Here is a 13,890-nt window from a genome sequence, read left to right as displayed (position 1 = left end):
AGAAGGGATGCATCCGTCCCCCATTCCTTCCCTGTGAATCTGCACTGCTTCCCAGAGTTCCCCGGTGGGAGGAAGGTCCACACCCACAGCGGTAACCTGCTTCGTAACATTCCCTTTCTTGGTGCCATTGCTGTCACTGTTGCACTTCCTGGGATCACACACACTATTTGCACTGAGTCCTTATGCCAGGCTCTGCTTCTGGGGGGAACAACTATGACCAGCTTGTCCCAATTCCCCAGGATTGCCCCAATTTTAAAATGCAAAGTCCCACATCCTGGGACCTCCCCTCCTCAGTCCCAGGCAAACTGGGACAGTTGGTCACCCTGGGGGAACCCAAGCCAAGACAGATGTGACCACACCGAGGCAAAGAGATCGCTGAACCACTAGTTTGAAAGTCGAGTGTCGAGTTGGAGAACAGAAGAGCAGACACAAGTATAAGTTTGTCACATCAGGTTCAACAGTGTTTATGAGCTAGAAGCCTATCAGGGGACAGTAGCCACCATTCACAGACAAGCCATTCCTTTGAGAACAGACACACTCCTACAGCCCCAGAGTGTGATTTGCTAATCATGGGCGGACATTAGACAGCGGGTGTGCAGGAGTTCTATAGCGTCTACCAGGCAAAAAGGTGACATGTATCCAAGAACAAGTGTCACAGGCACTGTGGGGACCTTAGGGGTGAGCAGGCAAGGGGCTGGGACAACACGTTATAGGCACTTGAGGCTCTGAGGGGGACAAGCACCAGCCATGCCATTTGAGCCAAAGCCACCTGGGCAAATAGTGAAGCTACACCGTGTGTCACCACAGTTGACCACATTGAGACAGGCGCTTTGCCTTGGGAAGCGGCTGTAAGCTCAAGACAGCTGGCTCTGAGCCAAGGAGGTTTGCAGCATGAACAGGAGCAATCCCACCTGGTCAGGTAACCTAGGAGACAGTGCTGTTGAGAGGCCAAGGTCACCAGGCTGGGGGCCAGGCGAGCACAGGGGTCAGGGAGCCCAGGGATACCGCCCAGCTCCTAACCTCAGGAGGGACCTGTACCTGTCAGATTACCCAGCTGCAAGATGCCACACACGCCCCTGCCCTGGTTATTTTTATACTGGCACTGTGGAGCGTGCTACAGCTCAGGAATGCACCCATTCTTTTTCTGTTGATTTCTCTAGTCCCTGCTAGATTGGTGAGGCAAAAAAGATCTCCCAAATGCCGTGGCAGTGAACACACAGCCCGTTCTTGGGGTAGCAATGCCCTTCTCTTTTCCTTCCCAGGCCACTAAGGATGGGGAAGGCAGTCGTATCTGGGGACCACTTGGAGGTGTTCCAATATGCAATAGTGAGAGGCAGCCTTTGGACCTCACAATGGCAGGCGCAGGAGTGTCCCACAGGTTCCAGCCAGGTAGAGGGAGGGGGCAGCCAGCTGCTAAGGGTGGGCAGCACACAGATCCAGGGAGACCCCTTTCCCCACTTCCTCTCTTTGGGAGTCCCTGCCGAGGAATAGAGAAGGGGAACAGTAGCCGAGAGAGGGAGAAAAGCCTTCAAATAAGAGTGGGGACCGCCAGGGGGCAAGTCAGGATTCAGAAGAAATTTCCAGAAGCCTTTTGTGACAGCTGTTCCAGGTGAACCAGCTGGACAGGAAGATGAAGAACCCTTGCTTTCTCAAATGCCTGAGGAGCAGGTGAAAGCCCACCAGCAGCTAGTCTTGGAATGCCATTCATTAGTCACAGCAGTGGGGAACAGTAATGACATTTGTTTTGTCCACAGGCAGGGGACAGTTTGGGAAAACACAAGTACCAGCTGGAGACGGGCGCTGCTGATTTACAAGTCCAGTGTAAGTCTTCCTAAGTGTGGGGCGCACTTTGCCTGGGATCTGGAGATGGTCTCCTTAGCTCCTTAGAGGACTCTGTCTGTGCGTGTGGCAGGAGGCCGGAGCCATGGGGTGCTTACTTGCAGGGGCTCCCCTGCTCCACCTGGACAAGGGGACCCCCAGCAGGAGCTCCTGCCAGAGTCCCATGCTGCCTCCACTCTGGCTGCACAGTACCAGGTGCTTCTGTGGTCAGCTTTCCTCACACCGTCACTGAGTGTCAGAGAGCTCAGGCGGCTGGTCATTAGCGCGAATGGTGCCTGGACAGTGCTGGTCTGAGGCCACGCCCCCGGGTGGCAGGACCACAGGTTGGGGATGTGGCCAGTCAAGACACATGCACCTGGAACTCCAGAGAGTGGGGAGGTGGTTCGTGGAGCAGACATTCTTTACACGCTTCTCACTGAGCTCCAAAAAGGATCTGATGTGTTCACTGTGCTACCCCAGTATGCCTGGCACATAGTAGGCTCTCACTAAAAGCATTTTGAAGGTCAGTACCCGAAGAACCCTAAGGAAGATCTAGACCAGCATTTTCCAGACTGAATAACCTGGGGAGAGAAGACCTTCTGAATGACCTCATTGGAGACTGACAATACACATTCACATATTCTTGGGACCAGGTCATCCTGACCTAAAGAAATCTGTTTTCCTAGTGTTTCCCCAACATATTTGCCCACAGGATAACTTCTCATGAATTGCTAATTCACACACTAACCAAGGAATAGTTTTGGAAATGCTGATCTAGTGTAACCTCATCATTCTACAAAAGATGAAATGTGCCCAGAGAAAGCAAGCAACTTGCCAAAAGTCACACAGCACAGTGGTGGTGGTGGTGGTTAGACCCCCACTTAAATTCCCCCAGCTCTAGGATCTCTGTTCTTCCCACTAAAGGCCCGGCTTCCTTGGACAGTGCCACTAATTTTTCAGCCAGGCTGGGCACAACATTCCCTTTGCATGACCTAGAAAGCAAGGGCTAGTTTAACGACTCCAGAAGAATCCAAATTAATCCCATTGGCAGGGACGATGTTTCACCTACTTGAGAACCTTTGGAACCACTTTCGCTTTGATGCATGTGCTAAGTACCTAAGCTTCTTATCTTTTCCTTAAAGCTAGTCCCTTAAGTCCCCTGCTTGACAATCCTGGGGGCAGATTCCTGATACCATGTGCCATTGCAATAGCACTGAAGTTCTTTAAAAATTGTCTCTTGTCCAGATGTCCCCCAAAGCCCTTGGGTTATTTGAAATCAATGAGGACTTGTTCCTCTGCACCTTTGGGTCTGGGCAGGGGAGCCCGGGAGGGCAGAGGTCAGCCATCGGTTTGTACGTCAATGTTGTCCAGCGCCCCAGCAGCTGCTGCTGGGGCAGGGTCTGGGTATGTTCCCTGGAGACGAGGGTGGACACACAGCCTTGCTGGGTTTCTCGGTTACTCCTTTCAGGTGTCTCGTTCCACAGTGGGCAGGTGCTGGGCCACCTTGACCACCCTGTCACTCTCGGTCTGGAGACCCAGAGTCGGGTCAATCAGGAGGCTGGCCAGCCCAGTTCAATGTGGTTGTTAGAGGAGGAAAGAGGCTCAGAGAGCATACGTGACTTGGTCAAGGTCACCCAGACAATTAGAGCAAATCCATGGTCACTGAAAGGAACACAGCTCAGAGGCAGAGAATCTGGGAAAGTCAGAGCAGGGAGAAGCCCCCAGCTCCCGGGCACCAAGAGAAGGCATGCCACTTGCCCAAACTAGGGCCCGGTGTTCCAACTCTCAGCCTGACACTATTTCCATGAATGGTAGGCCAAGAAGGGGATGCCACGCCCTTCCCTCCTTACCCTGAAGCTGGGGCTGCTGGATGCATAGCTGCAGACGTGTTATTTTGGGGGGGAGGAGGTGTGCAGGGAAATGACAAGGCTGTCCTCATACCTGCTCAAGGCTTTGAACAAGAGAGCCTAAAGCTGTTATCCCTCGTGGGGAGCCGACACCTCCTACTGGCATCCTGTCCTACCTGGGTCGTGCGGCCATGGTGTTGGTGATTGACTGGCTGGGTTCCTGCCCAGAGGGTGAGAACAGAAGAGTCAGCTGAGCAGCTGATAGGATTTTATATTAGGTCTCCAGCCCCTTCCCCTCCCTTGGAGATGGATCTCCAGGTTTTTGTGAGAGCCTCAGAGGGGCTGGTGCAGAGAGCCCCCCCTGGGAGACTCTGCCGCACAGCAGGAGGGCAGGGCAGGGCCCTGCATGGAGGGGTGGGCTGTGTAGTGGACAGGGGAGCACACGTTGTTGGGGCTGCCTGGTCTCCATACCCAGCGGGTGTTCTGCTCCATCTCCTCTCTCCCTCAGCTCCTGCAGAAGACTTGGCATTTCTCGAGTCTTCGTGAGGCTGGGACTTGTGCCACAGCCCACAAGTCCTCCACAGGTCACTTTGATGCCTGGGTCCCCCCAGATCTCTCGGAAGGGGGAAGTCTGTGGGGGCTTGGCACCAGGGCTGTGGGACCCAACGGGACCACTTTATGGGAGGGGTTAAGGCTTTGGAGAGGTGGGGTGTACGGCGTGTGTGGATTCAGTCTGGGGTGCCAAGCTGGTGGGCTTCCTTGGTGAGGTCCAGTCTCATCTCCAGAGGAGTATGAGAGGCAGAGATGATTAGGCAGCAGCCAGAATGGAATCTAAGGCTGCAACAGAGACGTCACAATGTGGCATCACGTGGTGGGCCTGAGAGAGGGAACTCCCCAGGGCCTCTCTGCCTTGAAGCTTCAAGAGTCTTTCATTTCACTGAATAAGTCATGTCTCCTGGTTGAAACTGCTGCCCCCCATGCACTGCAGCCAAGCATGGTTCTCTGTTGCAAAGAAGGCCTCTTTCCCCCACAGTGTGGCATGGCTAGACAGGGCCCCCACTGGCCTAGAATGCAGCTGGCACAGGGTGCCTCTCTAGCCCCTCAGCACAAGTGGATAGAGTCTGCGTTACGCCATTCCTAAAGTGTGTAAATTTTTTAAGGTGTTGTCTGGTTTCTCCACTGACTTCTGTGACCACATCTATCCTTTTGGGACTGTTGTTTGTACAGACTGCGGCTTAATTCTAACACTTCAGCTGGCAGGCTGTCTCCCCTCATCTTGCCCACCTCTGCTTCTTAGACAGGAAGTCACAAATAGTTTGCAAACCAATATTAAAATAGACAAAGGGCTTTCAAGCCCAAAGAAAAGGCCCCTGGGTAACTCTTTTGTAAAGTGTTGGGAAGGATGGTTCTCCAGTGGGTTTGTAAGTCGGATTTAGGAGTCCTGGACTGTCACCATGAAGACAAGTACCTGTCCCACAATGCAGCAGGCAGAGGTGGTCTCCCGTTACTTGCGGTCTTTGGGTTCACCCATCCACCCTTATATTTGGTCCCCCTCCAGGGAGAACTCAGGTTTAAGTTGTATTCTCTTCCCACCCCCGAGTGGCAGTAAACCCCATAGCTGCCTGTATGTCTGGGCAGAAAGGAAGCTTGGAACCTTCTAGAGATCTAGTCCAACTCCTTCACTTCACCCACTGGTTTTACAGGTGGGGAAACTGAAGCCCAGAGAGGGGCATGAGCTGGCCTAAAGTTGCACAGCTCGGTGGTAGCAACATTGGGATTGAATTCAGGCCTTGTGATTGCCAGTCCAGCACTCTTTTTAGCAACCAGTGTATTGGCTACAGCTTCCACAGTTCTCCCCACCAGGCCCAAACGGTCCCCTCCCTCTCCTACCCTACCCCAGCCTCCTTCTCCCCTACTACACGTAATTCGGGTTATAGCAGAGCATATTGAACTCCAGGTTTTCATCCCAGTGTCGCAGGAGAATGAACAGCTGGAGGGCAGCAGCCTTGAGCGTGCCCCGTGTGCGGCCCTCGGGCACTTCCTGCTGCTCCAGCCACCAGTTGGCCTTGGCAGCCACAAGCTCCCACTCGATGAAGTAGGAGGCCGAGCTGTGCTCCAGCCACGCCAGTGCCACCACTGTGGCCCACAGCTTCCCTGTGTGTTCTGTCACAGCCCTGAGCTCCCAGCTGGGCCTGCCCTCTGCCACAGGCTCGGGGGAGAAGGTGTCACAGGAGGGGTGCTCAGGGGAGGGGCTGGTGCACAGCTGGGGACAGGGGGTCTTAGACTCAGGCTGGCGGGTAGTGAGGGACACTCGGTGGCAGGAGAAGGGCGAGGTCCACTTGAGCTTGTCCATGGGGATGTGGATGGCCTCACAGAAGGCTTGGTTGAGCAGGAAGGCTCCGGAAGCCAGCTGCAGAGATACCTGTGTGTGTGGGGGAGCCCCTCAGTGGGCCTCAGACTTTTTAGCCTGTGGAGCCCCAGGCCATGCAAAAGTCTAGGTCCACACAGCCCACCCATTCATTCCCTCCGGCCCGCTTTGCCTCCTTGGGGGACCTGGGGTGCACCCAAGCCAACTGAGCAGCACCATTCTTTACCCTGCAGACATTTGAAACTGATCACTCCCCAAGCCCAAAGCAACCTCTTCACTTCAAATCTGCCTCTTGTTCTGGACAGGGGGGCCCAGCTTGACCAGGGGCACCTTCCATTGCCATCCAGCAGGCTCTGGGCAATTCCCCTTCCTCTTCTGCCCTCCACGCCAATCACTTTCCAAGTGCCAATAGGTCTGCTTTCTAAACATCTCTGCAACCCACCATCTGCCTCCTTGTGGTGTCCCTGCCTCTGCTTTCCTCCCCTGGCCCCACCCCGTCCATCTTTCCTGCATCCTAAGGGGTCTTTGTAAGGCATAGATCATGTCACTCTTTGGAGGCCATCAGTCCAGCGACTGCACATTTCTTAGAGTAAGTCCAAACTAGGATTTCCAAAGTACTGGTTCAGTCTTGACTCTTCCCCCTCAACCCTAGTCTGCAGCCACCCAGCTCTCTCTCTCCTCTCTGGGCTGCTGGCCACAACTCCTCATCGTCAGGTCTTGGCTCAACCATTACCTTCTTCAGGAAGCCATGCTTCATTCCTCCCTGACTGCAAACCTGGAGTATGTGTCCTGCCTCCGGTCTCTCCCACCAAACTTCTCCTATCAGCACCCATGGATCATAATAGCCTTGTTCTTTCTCTGTCCCCCCCTAGACACAGTGCCATGAGCTCAGGGACTATGTCCATCTAGTTCAAGGTTGTCTCCCAGGGTCTAGTGCTGCACATGGCTCAACAAATCCCTGTGGAGTGAATGCATGCACAGTGCTGTGTTGCCCAGGGTATTTGGAAAGGTACTGCGTACGTGGGTGTGCAGGGCCTAGAGCTGTGCAGTGAAGCTTAAACTGTGTCCTCCTTCTGCACCCTCTGATCCCCAAGCCCTACTGGGCCCTGGATGTGGCAGGGCCATGCTCCCTTGCTCCCTAATCCAGAGACGCCCACTGCAGACCTGGGTTTCTCACCCTGCCACAGGATGCTAGCGCGTCTGCGGAGCCTCTTGTTAAACACGGAGCCTGTCGCTGAGGTGTTCATTTTACTCACCTGTGAGTCATTTCAAGGCTTATTTTTATGGATTGCAAAACAGACACACATCGATGTCAGAGTAGAATGCAAAATTCCCATGAATTTTTAAAGTGAAGATGGCAGATGGCAAAGAATTTTCATGATGCTGGTGCTGGTTTCTGGCAACGCGCAAAGGACTCGTGCAAACCCCTCTGCCCTGCTGATGACTTGGTCTAGGTCTTTCACCCTTTGCGGGAAGCTGGGGTGGGGTGGGGCTCACAGGAAGGCCCCCTGTGCAGTGATGGGTCTGGGGCACTCACCAGCGGGACGTAGTCGAAGCTCCGGCTCCCGGGTGTCGACTCTGGAGCTTTGGTCAGCGGCTTGCGCAGGAAGCCCCTGGCTGCTCGTGTCAGGAGCCTGGACTTTCTGAGATTCAGCCTGTGTGGGTGGAGCCAGGCAAGAGTGGCCACAGCCACCCGGGGGGTGTCCCCGGTCATCCAACCCTCAGTGCCCACTCAGCAGCCTCTGAAAGTCAGGCCAGAAGGGAGCTGACAGGTGGCCTCTTCCAACCTCCCATTTGACACCTGGGGAAACTGAGGCACAAGCAGGTGCATTTCCCCCGAGTCCCTCAGTCAGTTAGTAGCAACCTGGACGAAGCCAGTCTGGTGTACTTTTTATGACACTCCTTTGATAGCATATTCTTGTTCAGCCCAGTGGCCCGAGTGCCCTCCCAGGGGGGCTGCATTTGCGAAGAGACCACAGACATGTGGGAGAGGCGCCACATGGGGGGCAGGGGTAGGTTTCAGCAGTGGGACACCCGGGAGACAGTGATAGCCCTGGGTAGGGGGCCCTTCTTGTCAGAGTTCACGTTTTCGTTTTTGTCTCAATGTCAGGGGATGTCTGCCTTTGGCCTTTCAAGCCAGGACAGCCCCGGGAAAACGGGTGGTGGTAGAGTGTACCCTCAGTGGAAATCCTACGTACCTGGTTCCAAAGAGGGTCTCGGAGGCCTTCAAGGAAGAAAGGGTATTGGTGGCCAGACTGTGCAGGGGACCTGGAGAGTCACAGAATGACAGCTGGGGGCTAACAGAGGACCCTGTCCAACTGCTCACTGCCCAGCCGGGGAAGCAGAGGCCCAGACAGGGGCAGGGTCCTGCCTACATCCCTAGGGGTCTGAGGTAATCATTAGGCTGCAGGGCTGTTTCGGACCCAGTCGGAATGGGGAGCAGTGAAATATGTGGGTCCACATGTAAGAAACAGGCCTCCAAGTTTCCTTGGCTGGTGGCCCCTGGCATCTTCTGGAAGGTTACCTGTGGGGACAGTGACAGCTTCACATCCATCCCCCTCATCGCTGAGTGGGGACATTGAGTTTCCTTCCCTGGCACATTGCAGGAGGATTCCAGGCAGAGTGAGGGGGTAAATGGTCCCTCGGCTGGGAATTGGGAGGCCTGTTCCAGGCCTGGCTCTGTCACTGACTTCCTGTGTGACCTTGGGCAAGTCACTGCACCTCTCTGAATCTCAGTTTCCTTGTCTTTAAATCAGGACTATTCTTATTTATGTTGCAAGGATCCGTTTTGAGGGATAAATGAGCCACTGAGGACTTTGTTGGGCCAAGACACTCTCCTGGCCCAAGGATCCATCACTATCACTACCTACACTAAGGAGAGAGCCAGCCGGCCATCCACTTACCTTCAGAAGCAGCGTACATCTTGTAACCTGGGGACACGGTCTCAGTGGAGAGCGCAGTGGGGCTTTCCTCCACATCTACGACAGAGGAAAACCAGTGAGACCTGACCTCTCCTTTCTGTCCCCAAAGGAGAGTGATGGTCTGAATTCATAGGACCTGAGGGTGGGCTGGGAGAGCAAGGTCAGGGGTTCCATCCCCTGACCTTGGATGGGCCTTCATCTTCCAAAGATACCACAATTGCACCACCATAAGTCAGACATGCCTGGGTTCCAATCCCAATGTCCCCATTGACTAGCTGTGTGACCCTAGGAAAGTTACTTCCTTCCTAAGTTTTGATTGCAAATAATAGTATTTCTCTCTCAGTGTTGTTGTAAGAATTAAATGAGATAATACACAGATAGTGCTTGTACCTGGCTCGTGGTAAGTGCTCAAGAAAGCCCTGAGCTATAAACCCATCACAGACAGGAGGAGGTCAGGGGTCGAGGGTGGGAGTTGGGGGTAGGGGGAGAGGCGGGCATGTGCTCACCAGGTCTGTGCCTCACTGAGGAGGGGCTCATGCCAGCTCTCCAGGAGGAACCAGAACATGGCACCGACTTGTCAGAGGGCTCTGAGCCTCAATTTCCCCATCTGTAAAATGGGGGTAATAATTGCACATAGTTTGTTCAAAATGTGTAATCGGGATGATGAGTCTTATGATTATTATTTCAAGGGTTGGAGAGTGATGGGCAATAGACTATAAGGGAATAAGCCAAACTAGGGAACAAATATGTTCATCAAAGCCCCTGGTCACCCATGAGACCTTTAGTAGCTCTGTGAGGGCCAAGAAGCTCTGTTTATCATTGGGTGCTCGGTGGGGCAGCACGGGAGTGAACTAGTGACTGAATGCCTGAGGCAACCAGGAGGCAGATAGCATGGTGGTGAAGCTCATGGGCTCTGGAGCCAGACATTGCCTGCGTACAAGTCTTGGCTCTACCATGTATCAGCTGTGTGATCTTGAGTAAGTCACTTAACCTCTCTGAGCCTCAGTTTCCTCATCTCTTAATGGGGAAAAGAAACCATCTCCGATGATTGTGAGGAGTCATGGATAATTGGGACAGTGCCCAGCACCCAGAAAACTCTCAGTACGTGTTGGCCATTGTCCCCTTTGGGGAGGGAAAGGGATTGGGATAGAATAAAAGTTTAGAAATTATAGACACTTGGGTCTAAATCAGAGGACACCTGAAAAGAAGGGATCTGTGATTTTCGGTGGAAGCCATGGGACACTGGACGCTGAGTTACGGAGAAAGAACAGGGGAGAGAAGAAATTTCCTCTAGACTAGAAGCTCAGCCTGGCTCAGGGGTAGAGCAGGTTCCCCCAGCTTTGGAGGTTCTGAAGGCACCAATGAGTCGGCAGAACTCTTTAATTCTAAAGGGCTCCTCCACCCCCTCACGCACGGTTCCTTTCTTAACCCATCAATGTCTGCAAGAAAATGTTATGATCTGGGTGTCCGGGCGAGTGGCCAGGTGGGACCTCTGATGTCCTGCCTCCCCATGCACAGAAGAAGGCAGGAGACCCTCACGGTATACACGAGGGCATGAAGGAAGAGGTTAGGACGAGTGCAGCAGTTAGGCTGTCTTTACAGGGACCGAAACACATGCAGACTTCCAGGACACAGAGGGTTAAAGCCATCCTGTGAATTAGTGCACAGTTACAAAAAGGTCAAATTATGGATCTTCAAGGACCCACCGCAGGCACAATGAAATCAGGTGAAGGCAGAAAGGGAGCTGTTGGGAATCCTGAACAAAGCAGATGGTGGGACCTAAACAGATGGGCCTGCCTCTTTGCTCTTCACTTTCCCCCTATTTATTAGGTTTCCTGGCATTTGGCGCCTGGGAGCGCTCAGAGGTTGGAGGCAGGGAACAGCCACCGGGGTTGGCGGACCTTCAGAGGGGAGAGGTGAAGGGATGGCATGGGCACGCAGACACGATGGCATGGAGGCCATGCAGCTGTCAGGCTCCAGGAGGCTCTCAGCAAAGCTGTGCTCATGGCGGGATGCTTGGGCCGTGCCGCGCCCCTCTGCCCTTCTCAGGCCCCAGAGAGTCTGGGAGGCCTGGTCTTGCCCAGGCCCTGCAAGGGCCCAGAGCGCAAACTCAGAGAGAGATCTCCAGGGTCTTGGACACGAGGGTCCTGTGACTCAGACCCCAGGCTTCAGAACATGCCCGAGGTGGCTCTTACTTAGGTTCTGAAATTTGCCGTCTCCTGCTGCCGAGTCTTCCCCGAGCATGGTCTGGGACTGTCCGAAGCCAGCAGAGGGGCCCTTCCACTGCCGGGTCAGGACCCGAGAGCTGACCATCCGCAACGCAGCACCTTCATGAGGACAGGAGAAGGGGTCAGGTGGGTACAATTGTGCCCGTCCTCTGCCTCTTCCCCAAAGCTGGCAGGAGTGATTCTTACTTCAGTCTGTCAATTAGTCAAAGATGGAAAGGCGTTGTCCAAGGTAAGACCCGGAGCTTTGGAGCCAGGATGACCTGGGTTTGAACCTCAGACCTAGCTTTTAGTAGCTGGATGGGGTGTTAACCACCCTGAACCTCAGTTTCTGTATCTGAGAAATGGGGATAATACCTACCTTGCCGGGTAAGCACTACTGCTAAGATAATGTTCAGAACTCCTCAACATTTTCTAGTTAGTTAAAAGGCTGGCTTTCTCAGGAATACCCCACTTTTCTTCTTTCCCAGTTTGCTGTCTCAGAGACCCAGGTTCCACTTCCCCCTCCCACAGGAGTCCCTGGAGTCCCAGGGCATCACGAATGGGAGTGGATGGAAGAGAGGTGAAGCTACAGCACCTTAAAGTGTTTGGGGGAACTGCACTCTCAGGGAATGGGAAATAAAACGTGAAGAAGCTGTCTCCTGATGTATATTAACATCCTAAAGGCTCTGAGAAGTTCTGCAGTAAAGAAAGCTGTTGAGCTTTATTTAGTTCAGTGGTTCCTAAAGGTTACTTCCTGATCTGGTATTTCCTATTTTTGTGCTGAATGGCCAGTAGCAAGAGAGGGAACTAGGATTCTAGTTTCCTGGAACACACTTTGGGAAGTGCTGGTCCAGATCTTAGGGGACTGTGGGACTTGGGTTAAGATAGATGCCAGGTCCCCAAACCTCCCAGACTGTGGCTACAGACACTAGGAGGATGGTCAGAGGTGGGTGGGAGGGAAAGCCATCCTGAATGAGCATGTCATTCAAGGTGACAGTGCCCAGTGAGTGAGAATGGCCAGCGGAGCAACAGCCTGGGCTGCTGGCCCGTCTGAAATGAGAGCAACTGAGGGAGAGAGGGAGGGAAGCAATGGGTCGTTGATAATTTTGGTATCACAGATAAACAGAAAAGTGCAGGGGATAGGAGAAATGAGGAAAGGCAAATTTTGCTTCCAAACAATTCTTTCTGGAGGTCTGAAAGAGAGAGAGGAGAGAGAGAATGAGAGAGAAAGAAGGGGAGGGGAGAAGTGAGAAGAGAGGAAAGGAGGGGAGAGGAGGGGAGAGCAGAAATGAACTACAAAAGACAAGAAAATGTAATTCAGGAAATAAAAAGTATACCTATATAGTTCATACACATGAAATGTATCTCACAAAAAAACTAAACAAATTCCCCAAAGAGAGATTCTGTCCTCACCTAGCAGACTGACAGGGTTTAGAAAGTGTTGGCCAGGGTGGACACCAGAATGACCTTTGGGACAGGGCCAGATTGGTACCCTATATCACAGCTTTAAATGGACAATCTTATAGGCAATCTTACTTCTGAGAGTTAATTAATCTGAACAGATAGTCAGACAGGTGCACAAACATGTTCTTTGCAGCAGCATTTACGATAATCCAAAGAACAAATGGAAGGTCTAATAATAGGCAGCTGGTTAAATAGTTCTGATAAACCTTAAGAAACAGTGGAGAGGATCAGGGGAGAGCACAGACTCTGGAGTCAAATCCTACCTCTGCCCCTTACTGCTCTGTGACCTTGGGCAAGTTATGTACCCCCCTCTGCCTCTGTTTCCCCATCTGTAAAATGGGGGAAATAGTATCTACTTTGCAGAGCTGTTCTGAGGATTAAATGATTATATATCTATAAAGTGGCTTGGAACTCTGTCTAATTGGCTGTTACAATGATGAAATTTCCCTCAGTGAAAGACGCTGCAGCTGTTAAAATGATGATATAGATTCACCTTCATGAAAAGATATTTTCCACACCCATATTTTGTAAGATGTAGCATGTACTGGTATGGTCCAATTCATGCAAATTTGTGTGTGTGTGTGTGTAATTTCCCTACATGTAGATAGCCATAGAGAGGTCTGGAAGGATGGTCATACCAAGGAGGTAACTAGTACTCATTCCTGGATACTGTCACTTCCAGTGGCTTTTATTCATTTGATGTCTTTCTATATTTTGGAATTTTCTACAGTGAGCACCCATCATTGTCCTAATGGGAGAAATTCAGTAAAGTCATATTCATTTGGTGGGAATAAGGAAGTGGGATGGTTTCACAGCCCTCTGCAGAAAGCGGGACGGGGTACGTGTGTCTCCCAGCCCATGGCTGCCAAACCAGCCACTGCGGGGCCTTTTTGCTTCTTGGTCTTCCTTGCACCCCTCCCTGCAGGTCTGTGCTCCCGTGGGGGCTGCTTGGCCTTACCGGAGTTGGGGTATGCCACCACGGTAGGCAGGTACCAGCTCTTGCTCATGTCCACGGGCACGTAGGCCGTGTACTTGCTGATGATGTTACAGGCTTTGCTGGTGTGCACGGCATTCACCTGGTAGCGGCGGCTGGACCCTGTGGAGGGAGAAGCTGGGGTCGCTGTGCAGACTCCAAGTTCTGCCTGACTCGGAAGCTCTGGAAGCTAAAAGGAAGGCTAGACCAGTGGTCCCCGTCTTTGGGATTCAATAACGCCTTAAAATCAAGGGGTTGCCAATGTGCCAATTAAGGACATTAAAAAAAAACC

The 13,890-nt window shown here is 52.7% G+C and overlaps 1 protein-coding gene across 3 annotated transcripts in view; it reads right to left on the bottom strand.

The window, feature by feature from the left end:
• Positions 1-448: 448 nt before the first annotated feature.
• The window catches only part of VWA5B1 (von Willebrand factor A domain containing 5B1), a 63,791-nt gene continuing 50,349 nt past the window's right edge, over positions 449-13,890 (bottom strand). For 2 of the 3 annotated variants that reach the window (XM_088790311.1, XM_088790312.1), the window contains exons 17-22: positions 13,584-13,721; positions 11,150-11,281; positions 8,937-9,011; positions 8,232-8,301; positions 7,571-7,688; positions 449-6,087 (exon numbers count right to left, since the gene is read on the bottom strand). In XM_088790311.1, the coding sequence (XP_088646437.1) occupies positions 5,581-6,087; positions 7,571-7,688; positions 8,232-8,301; positions 8,937-9,011; positions 11,150-11,281; positions 13,584-13,721 (1,040 nt within the window). In that variant the 3' untranslated portion in view covers positions 449-5,580. The remainder of the gene's footprint in view (positions 6,088-7,570; positions 7,689-8,231; positions 8,302-8,936; positions 9,012-11,149; positions 11,282-13,583; positions 13,722-13,890) is intronic. The other variant, XM_088790313.1, reaches the window with a different exon arrangement.

This window comes from Rhinolophus sinicus, chromosome 14 (genome assembly GCF_057876585.1).
Source record: "Rhinolophus sinicus isolate RSI-liver-muscle chromosome 14, RSI-T2T, whole genome shotgun sequence".
NCBI classification, from domain to species: Eukaryota; Metazoa; Chordata; class Mammalia; order Chiroptera; family Rhinolophidae; genus Rhinolophus; species Rhinolophus sinicus.
The sequence above is the reverse complement of the archived record's forward strand: the minus strand, read 5'-3'. Positions and strand labels throughout refer to the sequence as shown.